The 18,941-nt window shown below is 43.3% G+C and overlaps 1 protein-coding gene across 17 annotated transcripts in view; it reads left to right on the top strand.

Moving 5' to 3' along the window:
- The window catches only part of TSNARE1 (t-SNARE domain containing 1), a 553,318-nt gene that overhangs the window by 176,904 nt on the left and 357,473 nt on the right, over window positions 1-18,941 (top strand). For 16 of the 17 annotated variants that reach the window (XM_075415477.1, XM_075415474.1, XM_075415475.1 and 13 more), the window contains 2 exons: window positions 4,088-4,165; window positions 14,751-14,820. In XM_075415477.1, coding sequence (XP_075271592.1) covers window positions 4,088-4,165; window positions 14,751-14,820 — 148 coding nt within the window. Of the gene's footprint in view, window positions 1-4,087; window positions 4,166-4,619; window positions 4,756-14,750; window positions 14,821-18,941 lie in introns of those variants that run through there. The other variant, XM_075415487.1, reaches the window with a different exon arrangement.

The raw sequence follows: 18,941 nt of genomic DNA on the forward strand, positions 1-18,941 counted from the left end.
GGGAGGAGGGAGAGAAAATTGGCAGTGAAGTTGAGCGCAGGCAGAAGGGAGGGGTGGGGGGAAGATGTTTTAAAATTTGTGGTTTTTTCTCATTACTCTGCTCTAACTTTTGATTGGCAACAAGTTAATTTCCCTGTGTCCAGTCTGGTTTGCCCCTGGCATTAATTGATGAGTGATCTCTTCCTGTCCTTATCTTGACCCATGAGCCTTTCATGATATTTTCTCCTGTCCAGCTGAGGAAGGGAGTGATAGAGCGGCTTTGGTGCACACCTGGAGTGTAACCAAGGTTAACCCACCACACTCAAGCTGCGTAGTTCTTGTAAGATCACATTCACAGCTGAGGTCTCTCCTGTTGCGGTTGGCCAGAGCATGTGTGAACACACTTTGCACTAGTAGAGCATGTACTCGTCCTTTCAATTTTTTGCACCTACCTAAGTGCCTGTGTAGTTTTTCAGGCAAAAGAAAGAATTATGAAGTAGGAAAACATCAGAAATGCAAGTGTTACCTGCAGTTGCTTTAGGAATTGTGATAATCATAACAGGTCATCACTATTTACTAGGTGGGGAGAAGGCTGAGCTGATATCAGAGGAAGCTGGGTTGTCCTGTCTCCTGCCAAGGGGATTCTGCTGGAAAGGAAAAGGGGAAAATAAATGGAAGTTGTAAAAATATTTTTGGAAATGTCCAGTTAAGGAAGCGGAAGAGAAGCAATTTGCACACAGTGTTCTGTAACAAATCCACTGCAAAACCTTCACAGCTTTCAGGTCCCACAGTGTAAGCAGAAGTCATCTTGTCCCAGTTGTGGCCCTGAAATCTAATTAGCATTGGGGCATGCAAAGTATTTACTGGATATCGTCACTTTCATGCTCCTTCTTGGGGAATTGTAATATTTTACCACTTGCCATACGTGGTTGAAGACGTTTAATTTTTTATTAGACACAAATGTACTTCACATTCACTTTCTTTCGCAGTCGTGCTATGTCTTCACTTAGCTGGCAGTACACATGTATTTTTACTTTGCTTTCTGCTGCTGTTTTTAAATTGTTCTGCTTGTCTGCTTGAACTGCTGAATCCTTCATGAATAGTTACAACATCTCTGCTTCATGTGTGGAAGCTTCAAATTGGAGCAGTTAAAACAACCTCCTTGTTACTACTCTTTTTTCTTTTCTAAAACAAAAACAAAATAAAACCAGAACTGGCAGCGTGCTGTAAGATGAAATAAAAGTCCAGGGACAGGAAACTGCAAGCAAGAATCAGTGCCGTTTTCTCACATAAACCATTCCGCAACCATTGCATTTGCAAAGTAATTGTCTGGAAATTCTGGCCAAAGGTTGCATCTGATTTCCTTTTTTAATTTCATTTACACTGCTTTGAGGTGTGGGCTTGTCGTGGCGCTCTCTGTTTGGTATGTATGGATTGAGATTTCAAGCCTTGAAGGGGCTTCAAGGGGGAGTTAATCATCTCACAGTCCTCTTGCATTTGGCTAAAATTAATATGCTGAGATTTAAAAAGGTACGTGCTTCCATGTCTTCAGAATATGATTCTCACGCATTTTCCTGTTGTGTTTTGCCTCTTTTCCATTAGGGAAATGCGGTGCAGCATGAGCACATTGGTGTCCCTATGGCCACCCAGGGGGAGTTGGATAAATCCCACTCTCCCAAATTCGCACCTAAATTTCTGGGTGGGTTTTAGCCTTATGGTCCAACTTGCTTGGCGTTTCTTTCCCATGGTGTTGCAGGGACTCCGAAATGCATGATTGCATGGTCCATGCAATGAAATCAGTGCTTCTCCTGCCTTTTGCAACATTTGGGATATTTCACCTTTGCTTTTGGGGTGCTTTTGGAATTTTAAATCCTGAATCTGCTGGAGCGTCTCCACATGGGAACACACTGAAGTCTGCAGTCCATATTATTGGGTGGGGTTTAATGCAATACTCTTCCTATCTGGGTGCTTATAACTGAGGACTTAAAGGATTTTCCAAGCCTGGTTTGACTGCATCAGGGTTCATCTGAGGCTTCATTCAGCAAGGTACATAAGTGCATGTCAACTCAGCATCATTCGGCCAGGTTAAAATCTGTTCAGGCAAATTCAGTTTTTCACAAAATGTGTGGAACAGTCCTCTCGGCATATGCTATTAGAATTTTAGCCAAGCTGAAGCCATGTCCTGGCAACCCATCCTCCAGTATTATTAATCCAGACTGTGTCGGCACACTGAAAATCCAAGAAAAACCTCCCTAAAGTGGGGTCAATGCAGTTTGTAAAGATCTGAAAATCTTGTCCTGTGCTGCTCTTTTGTCAGTGATTTAATGAAAGCTGGATGTTGTTAGTGACTAGTGAAATTCCTGGGGGACAGGTAAACCCAAGCTAATTTCTTGTGTTATATTGCCTCATATATAAGGCAAAGGAAAAGAAGTGTCTGGGACAGCTGATTTAGGACAAACTGAGGCAAGAGAAGAGTGGGAAAATCTCTAGCAATGAGCCCCTGTGCATTTGGCTTAAACACCATTTAATGCTCCGGATTTGTGTCAACCTGACAGACTGATCCGGGACTTTATTTACGGATTGTACAGGGCTGAATCGTCTCACGCGAGGTGCTGCTGCGGGTGAGACGCGTGAGAAGCAGTGGAAAATCCCCTGATTGCACTGTTTGGATGTGGAGCTTGTCCTCAGGCACCGGGGGATGCATCCTCAGGACCAAGCTGAGCAGTGCATCAGGCGGGCTTCTCATTTGGTTCGATATTCTTGGTTTGCGCCTTGCTCCATCGATGACTTTCTGATCTTCCAGATGCAGGTTGGGAGTGTGGTGTTTTAAAACCTTAGGGAAATCCGGTTAGGGAATGCAGAATATGTCATAATTACAGTCTGCTGACTTGAAAATATGAATTGTAGCTCCTGTTTGAGGTTCTGTAATACTTCAGCTCAGAGGAGCATCTTGCTAATAGCAGCGGCTGTTTGAATGCGCTGTAGCGTGTCGGGTGGATGAGCCCTGTGATGCTTTTGGACTTGGCTAAAGTTTCAGATGAAGCAGCTTCTGGGAAACCTGCAAAATCTGGCCTAGGTGGGAGGAAGAAGAGGGCTAAACCATGGGAAAATCTGCTGTAAAGCTGCCGCCAGAAAGCTAGTGCCAAAGACATCAATATAAATGAGTGTTTCTCTGGTGACTATTACCAATCAAAACCAAAAACCTGTTTAAAGCTTATTGAAGCAATGTATCCTTTCTCTGTAATATAGCCCAGTCCAACCTCACACCTCTCCTTCTCTGAGGACGATGAAGCTGTGGAGGAGCTTGGGATAGTTTCAGGGGGTTCAGTGTTGGGACGTGAAGGTAACAACAACAACAGCAAAACCAAAACAAAACCCAAGCAGTCAAAATCTCACTTCAGTTTTCTCCTTGTAGGGCAGGTTTCAGTACCTTGGCCAAAGTGGGACCTTGTGAATGAAGCTGAGAGGAGTTGTCTGGGCAGTGGCAATAGCAATACCTGGCACTGGCTCATTGACCCTTGCCGTTGTGGTATCAGGCAGAAACAGGAAGAAGGGGAGTCTTTCTAGGGGGCTGGAAGATGAATGTGTGGAGGACCCATCTGGGCTTCCATCTCCCTCCAGCCCCCAAAAGCTTTGAGCCCATGCAGCAGCTGCGCTCTGCTCACAATTTCCTCCCCTTTTCTGAAGGCAGGACCTGCTCACGTGCCCTCCTGCTCTGGAAAGCAATGGTTAATCATGCTGTTGTGCTTGTGGTTTCTCATTAATTTGTGACCCTAATATTCCAACTTGATAAATGAGTAAAAATCGTTCATATTCCAGTTGTTAATAATTCCTACAGATGCTGTCTCGATCCACATGGGACATGTCCACTGTGTTGCAGCAGCATCTTTACTGTTCTGATGGTGCTGGAGTAGGTCTTTGCCCATCCAGTGCAAGTTACATGATCAGACACTGTGTAAGCATACATCCAAGAACCTACTTAGGCCAAATTTCCAGAGTGAGGAGGAACCTGCATCTCCCTTCAAAGGATCATCTGGGAGATGAGCACCTTTCAAAGTGATCGATGGTCTCCAGTATTAATATGTCTTTTCCCTTTTTGTCGTTGCAGCCACTCAGATTGATCCCAGTGAACTGCAGGAACTTTTTCAGGAGACTTCAGCCAATGTCTTCCGAATTAACTCCAATGGTGCGTATAATGAAAGGTTTCCTAGTCGATTGTGTGCTGTCCTGCTGATGACTCATGTGCGTGTACACGGTGTATGGCAGCTCCTGTTAGGGAGCAAATATTAATGCAGTTTTTCTGCTGCTGCATCTCACAAGCACCAGCACATGTCCAATGCACAGTGCTTTATAAGATGTAAAAATATTCCACCATATGTTCCATTAAACAGGCACAGATATATTCCAATCCTTGCTGAGACCACATCCTTCTCTATTTTTAATTGTGTCATCTGTTACAATAGGGAGTTAGAGCGCAGAAAGGTGGAACAAGCCAGACTCGTTTTCTAATGTCTTGCAGCACTACTGCTTTCAGAGTCTGTCATATGAGCTTGCAAAACATCTATCTCCCTTATAAAAACACCAACACCAAAACTCTTCCATTATTCTTCACTCTGTAGGTTGAGCGAGGATGCTATTCTCCAGAACCTCGAGATGCAGGGTGCTTCCCTCCCTTGGAGACGTGCTGTGGCTCAGCAATATTGTTGGGATGGTCTGGAGGAATGTGTTTTGCAGATAGAGATAAACTAACATCGCTGAATGACAGTTCATGTCACGGTATCGCAGTTCTAAACTACACAACTGTCGGACAAGGATCAAAAATTATGGGGTGCTGATTTTACGATGGACCTTGAAATTGCTTCTGAATCGCCTGGACAGCTTCTTTCTGGGGTGCATTAAGAGGAGTGTTGGCAGCAGGTCAAGAGAGGTTCTCCTTCCCCTCTATTCTGCCCTAGTGAGGCCCCATCTGGAGTACTGTGTCCAGTTCTGGGCTCCCCAATTCAAGAAAGATGAAGAGCTACTGGAGAGAGTCCAGCGGAGGGCTATGAGGGTGATGAAAGGACTGGAGCCCCTCTCCTAGGAGGAGAGGCTGAGGGAGCTGGGCTTGTTTAGCCTGAAGAAGAGAAGGCTGAGAGAGGAGCTTATAAATTCTTATAAATATCTGAAGGGTGGGTGTCAGGAGGATGGGGCCAAACTCTTTTCAGTGGTGCCCAGCAACAGGACAAGGGGCAATGGGCACAAACTGAAGCACAGGAAGTTCCAACTCAACATGAGGAAGAACTTCTTTACTTTGAGGGTGACAGAGCCCTGGCACAGGTTGCCCAGAGGGGTTGTGGAGTCTCCTTCTCTGGAGATATTCAAGACCCGCCTGGACACAGTCCTGTGCAGCCTGCTGTAGGTGACCTTGCTTTGGCAGGGGTGTTGGACTAGATGACCCACAGAGGTCCCTTCCAACCCCTAACCTTCTGTGATTCTGTGATTCTGTGTTTTCTCTGGTGTGTTCTGTGTCTATGGGGATTGGGTGACAAAGAGGGCTGACCTAGGTTTAAAGAAAGGATTTTAATTCCTCCTTACTTCTGTAATTTTTCTCCCATGTGTCCCAGGGGTAAGGTCCCAGTCCTTCTAGGGAGGAATCCTTGCTCAGAGAAGGATGAGAAGTAAAACTTCTAAAACATAGTCATCTCTTCTTTAGAGGAATTGTATATGCTCCATCTGCCGGGAAAACTGAAGCACCAATTTTTCTATGACTACAAGGAATGGGTGGGTTTGAGTTCACTTTCAGTAATCATCACCTTGAGTTCAGGAACTCTTGCAACATGGATGTACCTTGCCCCAAGTACTGTGAGTCTCATTGCTGCTATCTGCTATCCCAGAAGTTGAAGACCTGAAACCAGTGTAGGCTCTGGGCAGGCTCCATGAAGTTATTCAAGCGCCTAGCCTGCTGTAAAATCAGAAGGAAAATAATTATTCACACTTTCCTTTGTGCCTTGGGATGGAAGAACTCCATGCAACAGCACAAGATGGGTGCTGTCTGACTGTAAAGCTATTTTGAAGAGAAGACCTGATCAACCTCAAGTTGAGCGTAAATTAACAGAAATCGTATTCTTGTCTGTAATTACCTAATGGGGCACTGTAGAGTAGGTGGAGCCATAACCTCTCAGACGTGCACAGTGGAAGGACGAGAGGCAAAGGACATCTGAAGCATAGGACGTTCCAACTCCATATAAGGAAAAAGGTTCTGACCATCAGGATGGTCGATCAGTGCAACAGGAGCACAGAGAGGCTGAACTGGACAAGACACTGAACAGCTTGTTGTTAAGTGGACCTCTTCTGAGAAGAAGATTGGACAAGAGACCTCTAGACATCCCCTCTGACCTGCACAAGCCTATGATTCTTCAGTAGTTTGTCAGAATCTCAATTACTGCACATACAAGATGATTCTGAGTGGGTCAAAAGCAAGATGGGAAATGTACACTTCATGTTTGTTAATTTTTTTGTTATTTTTAGAAAGGTAACTGATAGATGCATTTTACAAACTGTTGTTTAAAACACTTGTGATTCATATCTTTTTGGCAAACTTCTTGGATAGCACAAGATCAACAGCTTTCTTCATAGACCAGAATCCAAGAAATTCAGCCATTGAAAGTCACCTTTGAGTTGCCGGTGACATTTGTCCCCTGGGATACTGGAGACTAGTGATAGGATTCATGGTGCTTGGGGTGAAGGACAACCATGTGCCTCAGAAGGTGGAGAAATTAATGGAATTGGAGAATGCTTGAAGTCACAAGGGACCTCTGGAGAGTCATGCAGGGCCACTTACAGCTGGTTGCCCAGGACCATGTCCAGACAGCATTTGAATGTCTCCAAGGATGAAGACTCCACAACCTCCTTGGGCAGTCTGTGCCAGTGCTCAGTCACCCTCACAGTAAATAAAGGGTTTCCTGATGTGCAGAGGGAATCCCCCGCATTTCAATTTATGCCCATTGCCTCTGGTCCTGTCACTGGGCACCACTGGTAAGAGCCTGGCTCCATCTTCTTTGCTCCTTCCCTTCAGGTATTTATATACATTAATAAGATTCCCCATCAACCTTCTCTTCTCTAGACTAAACTGGAGAACTCTCTCAGCCTTTCCTCATAGGACAGATGCTCCAGACTCTTAATCATTTGTGACCTTTTGCTGTACTCTCTCCAGTAAGTCCATGTCTCTCTTGTACTGAGGAGCCCAGAACTGCACACAGCACTCCAGGTGTGGCCTTACCAGTGCTGAGTAGAGGGGAAGGATCACCACCCTTGACCTATTGGCAATGCTTTCTCTAATGCAGCCCAGGATACCGTTCACCTTCTTTGTGGTAAGGCCACATTGCTGGCTCATGTTCAACTTGGTGTCCACCAGGACCCCCAGGTCCTTTTTCCTGCGTGTTTCCTTGAGAGAACACCAATACTGTGACCTGGGCTTGTAGCTACTGTGGCAGCTTGAACCTCCCAGCTCTGATCACTGGTACTTGGCTTACAGATGGTTGTGTAACCATATTATAACACATAGAAATACCTCTATTAGTATCAATCTTGGTGGCTCCAGCACTAATAGTTTTGCCTTGACAAAGGTAATGATGAATGGTAGTAGCACTTCTGCTACCAAACTAAGGGCTCAGTGTGAAGTTTTGCAACCTGCTCACAAGTTTGTGTATGATATTAATATCCAAACTAACCGGATTAGGGCTGACCACTGGCTCGTGAGGGGTCTAGAGAACAAATCTTACAAGGAGCGACTGAAGGAACTGGGGCAGATTAGTCTGGAGAAAAGGAGGCTGAGGGGGGACCTTCTTGCTCTCTACAACTACCTGAAAGGAAGTTGTAGTGAGGCAGGTGTTGGTCTCTTCTCCCAGGTAATTAGCAATAGGATGAGAGGCAATGGCCTCAAGTTGCATCAGGGGACGTTTAGATTAGATATTAGAAAAAATTTCTTTACTGAAAGAGTGATCAGGCACTGGAACAGGCTGCCCAGGGAGGTGGTGGAGTCCCCATCCCTGGAGGTGTTTAAAACATGTCTAGATGTGGCACTTCAGGCTATGGTTTAGTAGGCATGGTGGTGTTGGGTTGATGGTTGGACTCGATGATCTTAGAGGTCTTTTCCAACCTATAATTCTATGATTCTATGACTTGATATATCTCTGTGCTGTAATCACAAATCCTGCTGTAGTGGAGTTTATTGTGAAAAACCTTGAAGATGAGTGGTGCATCTTTTTTAAAATGCCACAATCCAATTTCTGGTTTTGTTCTTTATTATAATTGCATTAATCCATTCAATTAGGTTTTGAGCAATTTCTGATGGTCTTTGTTTCTCCTCTTGAGATGGCATAGAGTGCATGATGATGTGCTTTTTGTTGAGTTGCCTTTATTGACTGCTCTGTGAAGCAGGTAATGACAGTGCTTGTACTTAAAACTGTTTTGCAAAACTGAAGAGGGCACAGAGAATAACTATGACAACTGTTTGAAGTTTGCAAATCAGGCTTGAAAATGCATGCCATCCAAACTTCTGTTTGAGACATCTAAGAGGACTTCATCATGGTGTGTAAGTACCTCTCTGGGAAGAAAGACACCAAATAGGTAGCATAGGGCTCATTAATCTAACATTCTCGCATATAACGAGATCAGGAGATAGAAGTCAAAGCTAGACAAATTCAGTCTTTCTGTGTGAGGATAACTAGCCATTAGAACTGCTTATTGAGGGAATGTGATGGATTTGGCATTGCTTCAAAGCTTTAAATCAAGATTCAAATGTCTTTTAGAAGATATACTTTAGTCCAGCTACAGTCTATGGTCTTGAAGTAGGAGAGATGAGACAAGATCTTATGGTAGGAAATCAGATTGGATAATCAGAATTGCTCTCTCTGTCCTTTAAAATCTATGAATCCATGAATTTATAATGTTTTTCAAAGTGCTTTTACATTGAAGAAATGCCCATAAGATACTCTATTGTTGTTGCTCCGTTCACAACGTGTATTATTTTTTTGTCTGCTAAAGTCAGTTTCATTCATTTTGTTTGTGCCTTCTTCATAGCTTTTTGACCAAAAGTGAGTACAGCTTTTCAGGAGAGTGTTGCTGAGTGCACTGCTGAGATTTTGCAGAGCTACTCCATGTTAGGTGAAGAACTTTGTAGGGTTATAAAATGAGAAGGGATGGCCGTAGTCCCTTTGCCCCTGTATAGCTGTACCATATGGTCTCTTCAGGAAACTCAGCAAGCTCCATCTCAGAGCACGTAGCAAAAGTCAGTGCTGTTGTTTGTGTACCACCATGCAAGCAACTGAACAAGGAATGAGTGGCTGCATTGCAGATGCTCACCAGATGGTGGCTTGTACTCCTGTTGTGTTGGGCACGGTGTGTTGAACGTCCTCCAGGGTTGCATAAATCTGATCACAGCTCCCCTTTTCCTTCTTTTCCTGTCTTACTCTGGCCTCTTTGGGGCTTTCCAGGTTCCCCACTGCATTTGGAGACCAAACCGTGCATTTGAAATGCTCTTCTCCCCTTTGGGAAGCTAAAGGTGTCATGAGCTCCCCATGCTGTGCCTCTGTTGTTGAATTCCCAAAATGCCAGGTTGCGGGCAGTCTCTGTAATATTTTTTCTGTCTTTGGAGAGTGACCATTTTTAACGAAACAAGAAGTCAACTTTGTACTGGGGTTTTAAAGCATTGTTGATTTTGATTGAGCATTACAAAAGTAATCAACATTACATACTTTGTGCCTCTTTGCTCTTCTTACTCTTTTTGCAGAAGTCTGAGCCTTTGGGGTGATTTGAATTCTTCTTGAGCAGTTCAGGATTTGCCTCCTGGCTAAGGAGGATCTTTGCAGCGCTGAGCTGATCTTGGCTGATCTCACATTTAATTGCTTGCTGTTTCCTTTTTCTGCTATGAAAATGGAAATATTCCTCACGTGTTGACTAAAAATCTTAGCCAGGACAGTTGGTTCTGTTTATGTGCTACTGGATCACTCTCTTGCCACATCTTCATCTTACATGCTTTTTTTTTTAACCCCATTTCTTACAGAAGTTTCAGTGGGTAGAGGGAGCTTTTTCTTATTTGTTGCATTTTTCTTTCTCTCTAATTCTTTGGGCACTTTACCTCTTGAGCATAGGCAGGTTTGTCTGATAGTGATTCGACTTATGCAGGTTTTCTGTTATTTTTTGTTTAGTTGATTTTTCCTTTCACAGAAAAATAAAACACAAAAAAGCTCAAATACTGTCTGAATTTGTCTTATTGATAGCTTTTTTAATACTTATTTTTGTTAAGGTTTTGCATTTCTTTCAGTGTACAGCTTTTAGCTGCGTCTCAGTAAATGCCTGATAAAGAAGTAAAATAAATAACACTTGTAAAAGGGGATGGTGTGGTGCATCATGTCTAGAGGGCTGATCAGAGGAGGATATACTGGAGGAATCCGACCTGTTCTGGCCAGATGGAGAACCTAAGCGCTCTAATGGGTCTTTTCCCTCTCTAATTCCTGTTACTTGCTCATTAATGACTCCCCATGACAGGTTGGTGCCATGCACAGTCCCATTACCTTGATCTGAGAGGCTGAGCAAAGGATTTTTCAGCATCCCTTAAGTGTGATAAAGTCTCCATTGCCATCTCAGGATGGTTTCTTATCCCCCATTGATTTTAAGAATTGCAATGGCATAGGCAACTGATGCCAAACCCTCAGTTTATGTAAATCAGTGCAGCTCCAACAGCAGTGATGTCTTCTGAATGTGTCTCATCCTGGAGGAATAGTGTATGCCTTTTAATAATTAAGTGGACAAGGCTTTTAAAGTAAGATGTCTGTTTTAACAGTGGCTTCACAGCATCTCTCCAGCACAGCTTGACGTGTTGCTCCTTTGGTAGAGTTACTTCTTGCATGGTCAGAATCAGTAAATTGAGAGGGATTTCCATATCCAGCACAGGAATTACACAGATTTTGATAGAGCAATTCTTGGCCAAATCAAATTAAATCTATCCCAAAATAGCTCGGTCACCCTGAGATCCAGGAGACTCAAGTTTGAGTCTCAGTTCTGTTATTTCCCAGTTAAGAGCCATATCAAATGCCAACCTTTGGCTCTTCCAGAGTGTGTATCTTGTCCTTCTGGGATAATTGACCTTTACGTAAGTGTGTAAATATTATGCTCGAATTAGAGTATTAGACAAAATTTTAGGATAGGGATTTCAACCTGAGTCATTTTCTCACCTGACTGACATGGGCTTTCCTCTTCTCTTGCATTCCTATCTCTTTTGCCTGTATGGGTGTTTTCAAAAATATTTAACAAATGTGAAAGCACTTGTATTTGCCTTAATATAAAATGGCGTGTGTGTGAAGTCTTGAACAGTTTTGTGGAATAGGAAAACAGCTTCCTATGCCAATCTTCTCCGAAGCACACGACAGCAAATGTCTTATTCAGGGAACTACAGGCCGGTCAGCCTCACCTCCATCCCGGGAAAGATAATGGAGCAGCTCATTCTGGAGGTCATCATCAAGCAAGTGGAAAAAAGAAGGTTATCAGGAGTAGTAAGCATGAATTCACCAAGGGCAAATCATGCTTGACCAATCTGACAGCTTTCTACGATGGCATGCCTGGCTGCGTAGATGAGGCGAGAGCAGTGAATGTTGTCTACCTCGACTTCAGCAAGGCTTTTGACGCTGTCTCTCATAACATCCTCATAGGTGAGCTCAGGAAGTGTGAGCTGGATGAGTGGACAGTGAGGTGGATTGAGAACTGGCTGAATGGCAGAACTCAGAGGGTTGTCATCAGTGGCGCTGAGTCTAGTTGGAGGCTGGTAACAAGTGGTGTCCCCCAGGGGTCAGTACTGGGCCCCAGTCTTGTTCAACTTCTTCATCAATGACCTGGATGAAGAGATAGTGTACTCTCAGCAAGTTTTCTGAGGACACATAACTGGGAGGAGTGGTGGATACACCAAAAGGCTGTGCTGCCATTCAGTGAGACCTGGAGGGGCTGGAGAGTTGGGCAGAGAGGAACCTGATGAAGTTCACCAAGAGCAAGTGCAGGGTCCTGCACCTGAGGAGGAATAACCCAATGCACCAGTACAGGTTTGGGGCTGACTGGCTAGAGAGCATCTCTGTGGAGAGGGACCTGGCTGTCCTGATGGATGACAAGTTGACCATGAGCCAGCAGTGTGCACTGGCTGCCAAGAAGGCCAGTGGTCTCCTGGGGTGCATTAAGAAGAGTGTGGCCAGCAGGTCCAGCGAGGTTCTTCTCCCCCTCTACTGTGCCCTACTGAGGCCCCATCTGGAGTACTGTGTCCAGTTCTGGGCTCCCCACTTCAAGAAAGATGAGGAGCTACTGGAGAGAGTCCAGCGGAGGGCTATGAGGATGATGAGGGGACTGGAGCATCTCTCCTACGAGGAAAGGCTGATGGAGCTGGGCTTGTTTAGCCTGGAGAAGGCTGAGAAGGGGACCTTATAAATGCTTATAAATACCTTAAAAGTGGGTGTCAGGAGGATGGGGCCAAACTCTTTTCAGTGGTGCCCAGTGACAGGACAAGGGACAGTGGGCACAAACTGAAGCACAGGAAGTTCCGTCTGAACATGAGGAAGAACTTCTTCCGTCTGAGGGTGACGGAGCACTGGAACAGGCTACCCAGGGAGGCTGTGGAGTCTCCTTCTCTGGAGATATTCAATACCTGCCTGGACAAGGTCCTGTGCAGCCTGCTGTAGATGACCCTGCTTGGGCAGGGGGGTTGGACTAGATGATCCACAGAGGTCCTTTCCAACTCCTACCATTCTGTCATTCTGTGATTTTGTGATTCTGTCTGTACTTTTTTTGCGGAGAACTGCCTGCATGTTAGATCTCTTCCATCAACCTCATCTCCATTTGTAGGAAGATGTTGGCAGAGCAGCTTTCACTTTGAATTGTCCTGATTTTGCAGCTTAGGTTAGAAAAGTGCCTGGATGCTGTAGCTGCTGTTTTCCCCTCTGGAGCTGTACACATGACATTAACATCTTTTTAGAAATTCAATGTCCACACTACTACTTTCTCTACCTTGACTTGCTGTCCCTTCTTCAAGGACCATTCTCTGCTTTATCCTGAAGGGCTAATGGGCCCAGAAGTGTTTTTACATAATGCAAATTTTTGTCTTTGAAACAGACAGTGTATAGATTGTATGAGGGATTGATTTGTTAGGATTGTGGTGGGAGGAAGAGAGGGAATTACAATAACCTGTGAGATCTCTGCAGGATCAGTGCTATTCTCCTAGAGAAGCAAATGGTCATTAGTGAAAACTCTCGATTTATACTTTAAAATGTTGTGCAGTCAGTAAAAGATAATAATTATTAGCTCAGTTATGGACAGTTCCTTGAGGCTGTAATTTAGTGAATCATCAAACTCTACATCTAAATTCTGTTACTGAGATCTAGCAAGTGGGTTGAAAATATATCGTGGTATTCAAGCTTGTTTTAAATATTTGTATTGTCCAGGCACATCAGTTATTTTTCATGATGTTTAGTGACTTTTGGTGTCAACTCAGAGAAGCCCAAAAGAGAAGAGGGGATTTTTTCTGTCAGTGGAAAAATATTTAAGTGACTCATTCAATGTTGCCAGCCCAGTCCAACTCTGGAGAGTCATTAAAACAGAGAATTTCTTAAATTTCTATGGAAATAATTGAGCCCTGTTTCTAATCTGTTCTTTTTTCCTTTCTTAAATATTGAAGTGTGACTGATAATGAGCTATGACTTTTTACAGCTGGAGGTGTCCTGAGAAAATCCCGTATGTTAGTATTAAGAGTGTAATTTATTTAGCATCTGCCATTGTGGAAGATCTTCAAGTACTTTGCATACTTGACACGCTCAGTCCTAAAGTAGTGACCTGCCATTAATTAGAGAGTGAATTTGAGACAGTGAACATTCCAAGGGTGTAAAAAGGCAACAGTACACCTAGATTTCTGTCACTTTTTTGTACACACATACACACACACATATATATTTCTTAAATCTGAAGTCAATATGTATTTCAAAAGAAACCATATTTCCAGCTTCCCGCTGCTCTTAGGGTAATGTATTCTCCTCTCCTGATGGAAAAGCCCAAAAAACTGTCTAGCTCAGAGACAGGAGACGATCACAGCAAAGCACTCCATTTTATCTGAGCCAAAACATAGAAAAGATTTGGCGTGTTAAAGTCTTGAACATTGAGATAGAAGATATCAGAATGGATAACAGTGTTCTGCTACTTAATCGCTGTTCAGAGCAATGAATAGTTGTTATGAGATGTCTTGGTTCTTCATTGAGGCCAAGTTTCCAGCTGGACACGCTCCATGTGCAGTTCTGTGAGGCCTCCAGACGTGGACCTCCTTAGGAGGATAAACAGTGGTTTCCCACTCCCAAAAGTGCTGCCTCGATCTCCTGGCGGAAAGCACAACTCTCCCCAGCCCTGGGAATTTCATGCTGTTGCTGCAACATGAAGAGTTAGAAAGTGTAGGGCTGGAAGAGTCAGAGATCTGTGCAAGGTCCACGGGATGGAGGTTGCTTATTACAAGGAGTTGTACCCCGTCATGTCATGGCACATGATACATGGATTCACCATTTATGTATACAAGGGACCCATTTTGGGATAATGGCTTTTGCTAGGTGTTGTCCCCTTTGTCTCATGAGTTACTTGTCCAAACACTACTTCATTGTACTGTCTAAAAAATAAAACAAAATTAGAAGACAAATAAATGAATGAAAATCCACATTTCTTTTTTTCTCTGAAAAAGTTTACTGCTTCTTTATCTTTTCTTTCTCTGCTGTTGACAGTGACCTCTCTGGAAAGAAGTCTTCGATCTTTGGGGACCTCAAATGATACTCAAGAGCTGCAGGATGGACTGTGAGTTTGTTCTGAATTGCGGCAGATTTCTCTTTGTCCCAGCCTTTTCATTTTTTTTTGTCATCTGTCCTCACCCTTTCTTCTGTCCGTTTTTATACCTGGACGAATTTTTGTCATACTGACTTCTTTTTTATTCTTTTTTATCGATGATTAATGATGGTAGGACGTGTGTTGATTGTATAAAGCTTTTCTTGTGCTGGTTTCAGGTAGCAGAGAATGCTAGGTAGATAAGAGAAAATGATGGCCTACAGTGAAAGAGTGTTTTCTGTCGTCTGTATGTTTTGTTATTTTTTGTTGTGGGTGTTTTTTTGTTGTTGGGGTTTTTTTTAATATCTTTTTCGTGTGAAGCTAGACTAGGATACTTGTGTAGCTTTTTCCTTTTATTTTTCTTATCCCCCACCACCCACTTTGCAAAGACCATGAATCCACAAGGAAAAGAAGAGAGAAGGAGCAAAAAGATATTTTTGTCGATGGAAAAGTGTGTTGCGGTATTGAAGCCTGCATCACAGCATCACACGCCACAACGCTGAGAAAATGAAACTTCAGTTGTGTTTGCAATAGATACAGTTCATTAAACTCTTTCTTCTAGATATGTGTATACACAAACATGCACAGTTAGTTTTCATTATGTGCATGCTAATTAGAGAATTAAAATTACTTTTCCAAATGTAGCACAATTTATTAAAGTTGCTTCCCTTAATGCAGCTTGCATGGAAAAATCAAGTACTTAGGATGTGTCTCTGATTTCATGTGTATGACTGCAGTTCCTGATGAGGTTTAGCTGTGAACAACGGATATAATTTGGTTTCTATTTCTTTATATTGTCTTTATACACAGTAATTTGCCTGATGGACTTGACTGACCTTCTCAAAGCAATATAAGCTCTCAGGCTGGTTTGCAGTCTCTCTCCTTCTCTCTCCAATTCATTACTGTCATCAGTGCATCAGATCTCCCCTAAATCACATATACGCTGTTTTGCAAACTTGAGGATTAAAATAGTGATAGTAATAATAGTGTAGCAGATTTGGAACTGAATTTAGGAGATTGGAGAGGATGTAAGGGTAAAAAGTCAGCCTGTGGAGATCGATGTAATCAGGAAAGATGTTTAGACGTACAAACTTATTTGCAGCATAAACTACCCCAGTAACTGCTGGAGATCCTTAACCCAGGAAAGCCTTTCTGTCACACAGAGCAGCTATTGTGCGTGCACTCCTAAACTGTTCTTTTTTTATTTAAGAATCAATTCCTTGACTCTTCAGAGCACTTAAAAAACACAGCTAGATAATTTTCTTCTTTCCTGAGCAGTTACATAAATAGATCCGTAATGCACTAATTGCAATAATTATTTTTGATCTCGGAATTATCATTAATTGTCCAGATAGCTAAATGCAGCTTATTTTTATTTTAACTGTGCTTCCCTGCCCCTGTCGTCAGCCCCAGAATTCCTCCATCTGTCTTCTTCCACCCTCATGGTTCATCCCCTCTCCCCATGCTCTAGCAGAAGGTCCCTTCTGATATCACCCATTTGACTCGTTGCATCTCAGGACCAAACAGTTGGAGGGTGCCAAGCAGAGGAGGACCAGCATCTTTCTTCCCCTCAATCCTCCCATTCTTTCGTTCTGTCCTAACACTGGTGTGTCCTTCACATTGCCCCCGATTTCATTGCCAGATGCAGGCAAGCAGCCTTGAATGCTCTACAAGCATCTCTGCCTGTCTCTCATGAGAGCTGCACCAGCAAAAAGCAGTATGCCATGAATCACAAGAGCTGGCAGTGCTGCATATATCTCTACGTTCAGGAGCAGGCAGAGGGTCAGCTCTTCAGGTGAGACCTTCTGAGCAGTGTTTTCTGCTTTCCCGGCTGCAAATCATGGCTTAATCTTCCTCCTTTGCCACCTGACCCCTTTCTTTCAAAGGTTGATGCATGTTTCTCCTTGAACATCCTCTACCTTGGAATATGGTTGGGGAGCAATGAGTGAACATTTGATAGGTTTATAGTCTTTGCTATTAGAAAAATTATAGTATTTGTGGACATCTAAACAGCAAAATTGCCACACTTTCTACTTTTATACTAACTAGGTGACTGTCACTTTGCCTAAAATGAGACTGTTATGCAAGCGAGGGGGACGGAATATTTTGGAATAGGGATTCATGGTGAATAGTGGTCCTGCCACACAGGACTTTTAGCTACTGTAGTCCGTATACTGCAAAAGTATTTGCTTACCAGGCTGCAGGGTCCTGCTAAAACAGAAGAAAACAAGGTTGCCCAACTTCCTTTCAAATTCATGTAGACTTCCTGCCTCTTACGCACAGGACAAATAAGGACATCAGATGAGGGCAGGCTTCTTACTGTCAAGTTGGGCTATTCCCCCTTCTGAAATGGTTTCTCTCCCTTTGATAGCTGAGTCGTGCAGAATAAGGACTGTATCTGTCGCAAGTGAATTTGGGAGAGTTCATCCCCAGTAGAGTACCAGCTGTAGTCAGCGAGACAGACTTGGCTGTGGATGTGTGAGTAGGGTATATATGAGACCCAACAGTGTATAATCTTGGTCAAAGCTCTTCCTAGAGCCAGCACAACTACTTGTGTACTACGTGCTTGGAGCTGGAAGTCTTGACAAGTGAAACATAAATGCCCATAAGAAGCTTTAGATGGAATCAGCTGAATGCAACTGACCCTGGATTAATTGGGAAGGGAATGGGACCAAAAGGAGAAAAGGTTCGTGGAGCTGGGCTGAGGAACTAGGGCCAGTAGGCAGCACTGACAGCTTTCTCCAGTGATGCTTGGCTACGAACAGCTTGTTAAGTACAGATATGAGGCAGGAAAAATTGACTGATTTTTTTTTTCCTGACCTGTGGTTTAATAATCCAAGCTCCCAAGGAATTTATCTGCCTCCTTAGCCAGAGGGTGTGGGATGAGAGGGTTCTCCAACATTAGGCACTGAAGGTAACTAGCTTTTAATTTAGGCAAGTAAAATTAAAGGCTCAGATAAATCACTGCCTCCAAGAGACAGTGAAAACCAGTCTCTGTTATTTTGAGTGGGTATGTCTGGTTTGTCTCCCAGCACTCTCAGAAAAGAGACTGGAAATGAAAGCAGTCCTGTAACCTGGGTAATACTCTCTGAGAAGTATTATACGTTCCAACGTATCAGTCTTGCCCGCATTTGTTCCTTACTGACCCAACACATCAGGGGTGGAAAATGCCTTCGCCCAGCTGAACACAGAGACGGGTTCAGAGGCATCCCATTTTAATGTTGCCGTGGGGATAAAGCTTCCCTGTGTAGAACCATTTTTTGTTTGTTTATTATTTTTTCTGAGAACAAAATTTAATAAGAAAAAATATAAAGCTAGCATTTTTTTTTTTAGGGGGAATAAAAAAGAAGAAAGTCTTGCATTTTTTCACAGCCTGACCCAGTCTTATTGTGACCTCAAGGAAAGAAAGGTGGTCATGCAGGCTGCAAGAGCATTTGATGGCTACCTCAAAGCCATGAGACTAAACTTTCAGTGGCATGAAGGGTCCTTGATGCCCTTTCTGTGGAGGCTGGTTGACCATAGCAGTGATCCGGACTCTCCAAACCAGGCTTCCTGCATTGCACAGCTTAGTGAGCAGCATATCTCCTGATTAGACTTGGCTCATTGCAGGTGCAAGGTCAATAACAAAATTGCATTGAGTTACAGTCATAGCTTACTACCCTTTTTTAAATGTGTCTGGGATGTAGCCCATGATTCTTTACTCTGTGGCATTTTTGGATCCTTTACCAGTCACTAACAGGAGAATTTGCCTGTTCAGGAAGGAGTTATAAGAAGGATATTTTTGTGGCTTTCAGCACTGATGAGACTTTTTAGTTTACCCATACTGCAAAATGTATTGATTTCTGCTGATTTGAGGAAAAACCCAAATTTTAGTTTCCACCTATTTTCTCCCATTGGCATTAAGTTTTAAAAAAATGTGCACGATTGGAATATGTAGGGTGTTTTTCTGCAACTGGGAGAGGGCTTAGCTTTTTACATCCATGCAGTGTGTGAAAATAAACCTGCTTTTCTGATTGAATTGATATGGCAATCCTGGTTAAGATTGTGTGCGGCAGAGAATTCCTGTGGCCACAGCCTGAGTGTCCCATCTGAGC

Source organism: Opisthocomus hoazin, chromosome 3, assembly GCF_030867145.1.
Source record: "Opisthocomus hoazin isolate bOpiHoa1 chromosome 3, bOpiHoa1.hap1, whole genome shotgun sequence".
In the NCBI taxonomy this organism is placed as follows: Eukaryota; Metazoa; Chordata; class Aves; order Opisthocomiformes; family Opisthocomidae; genus Opisthocomus; species Opisthocomus hoazin.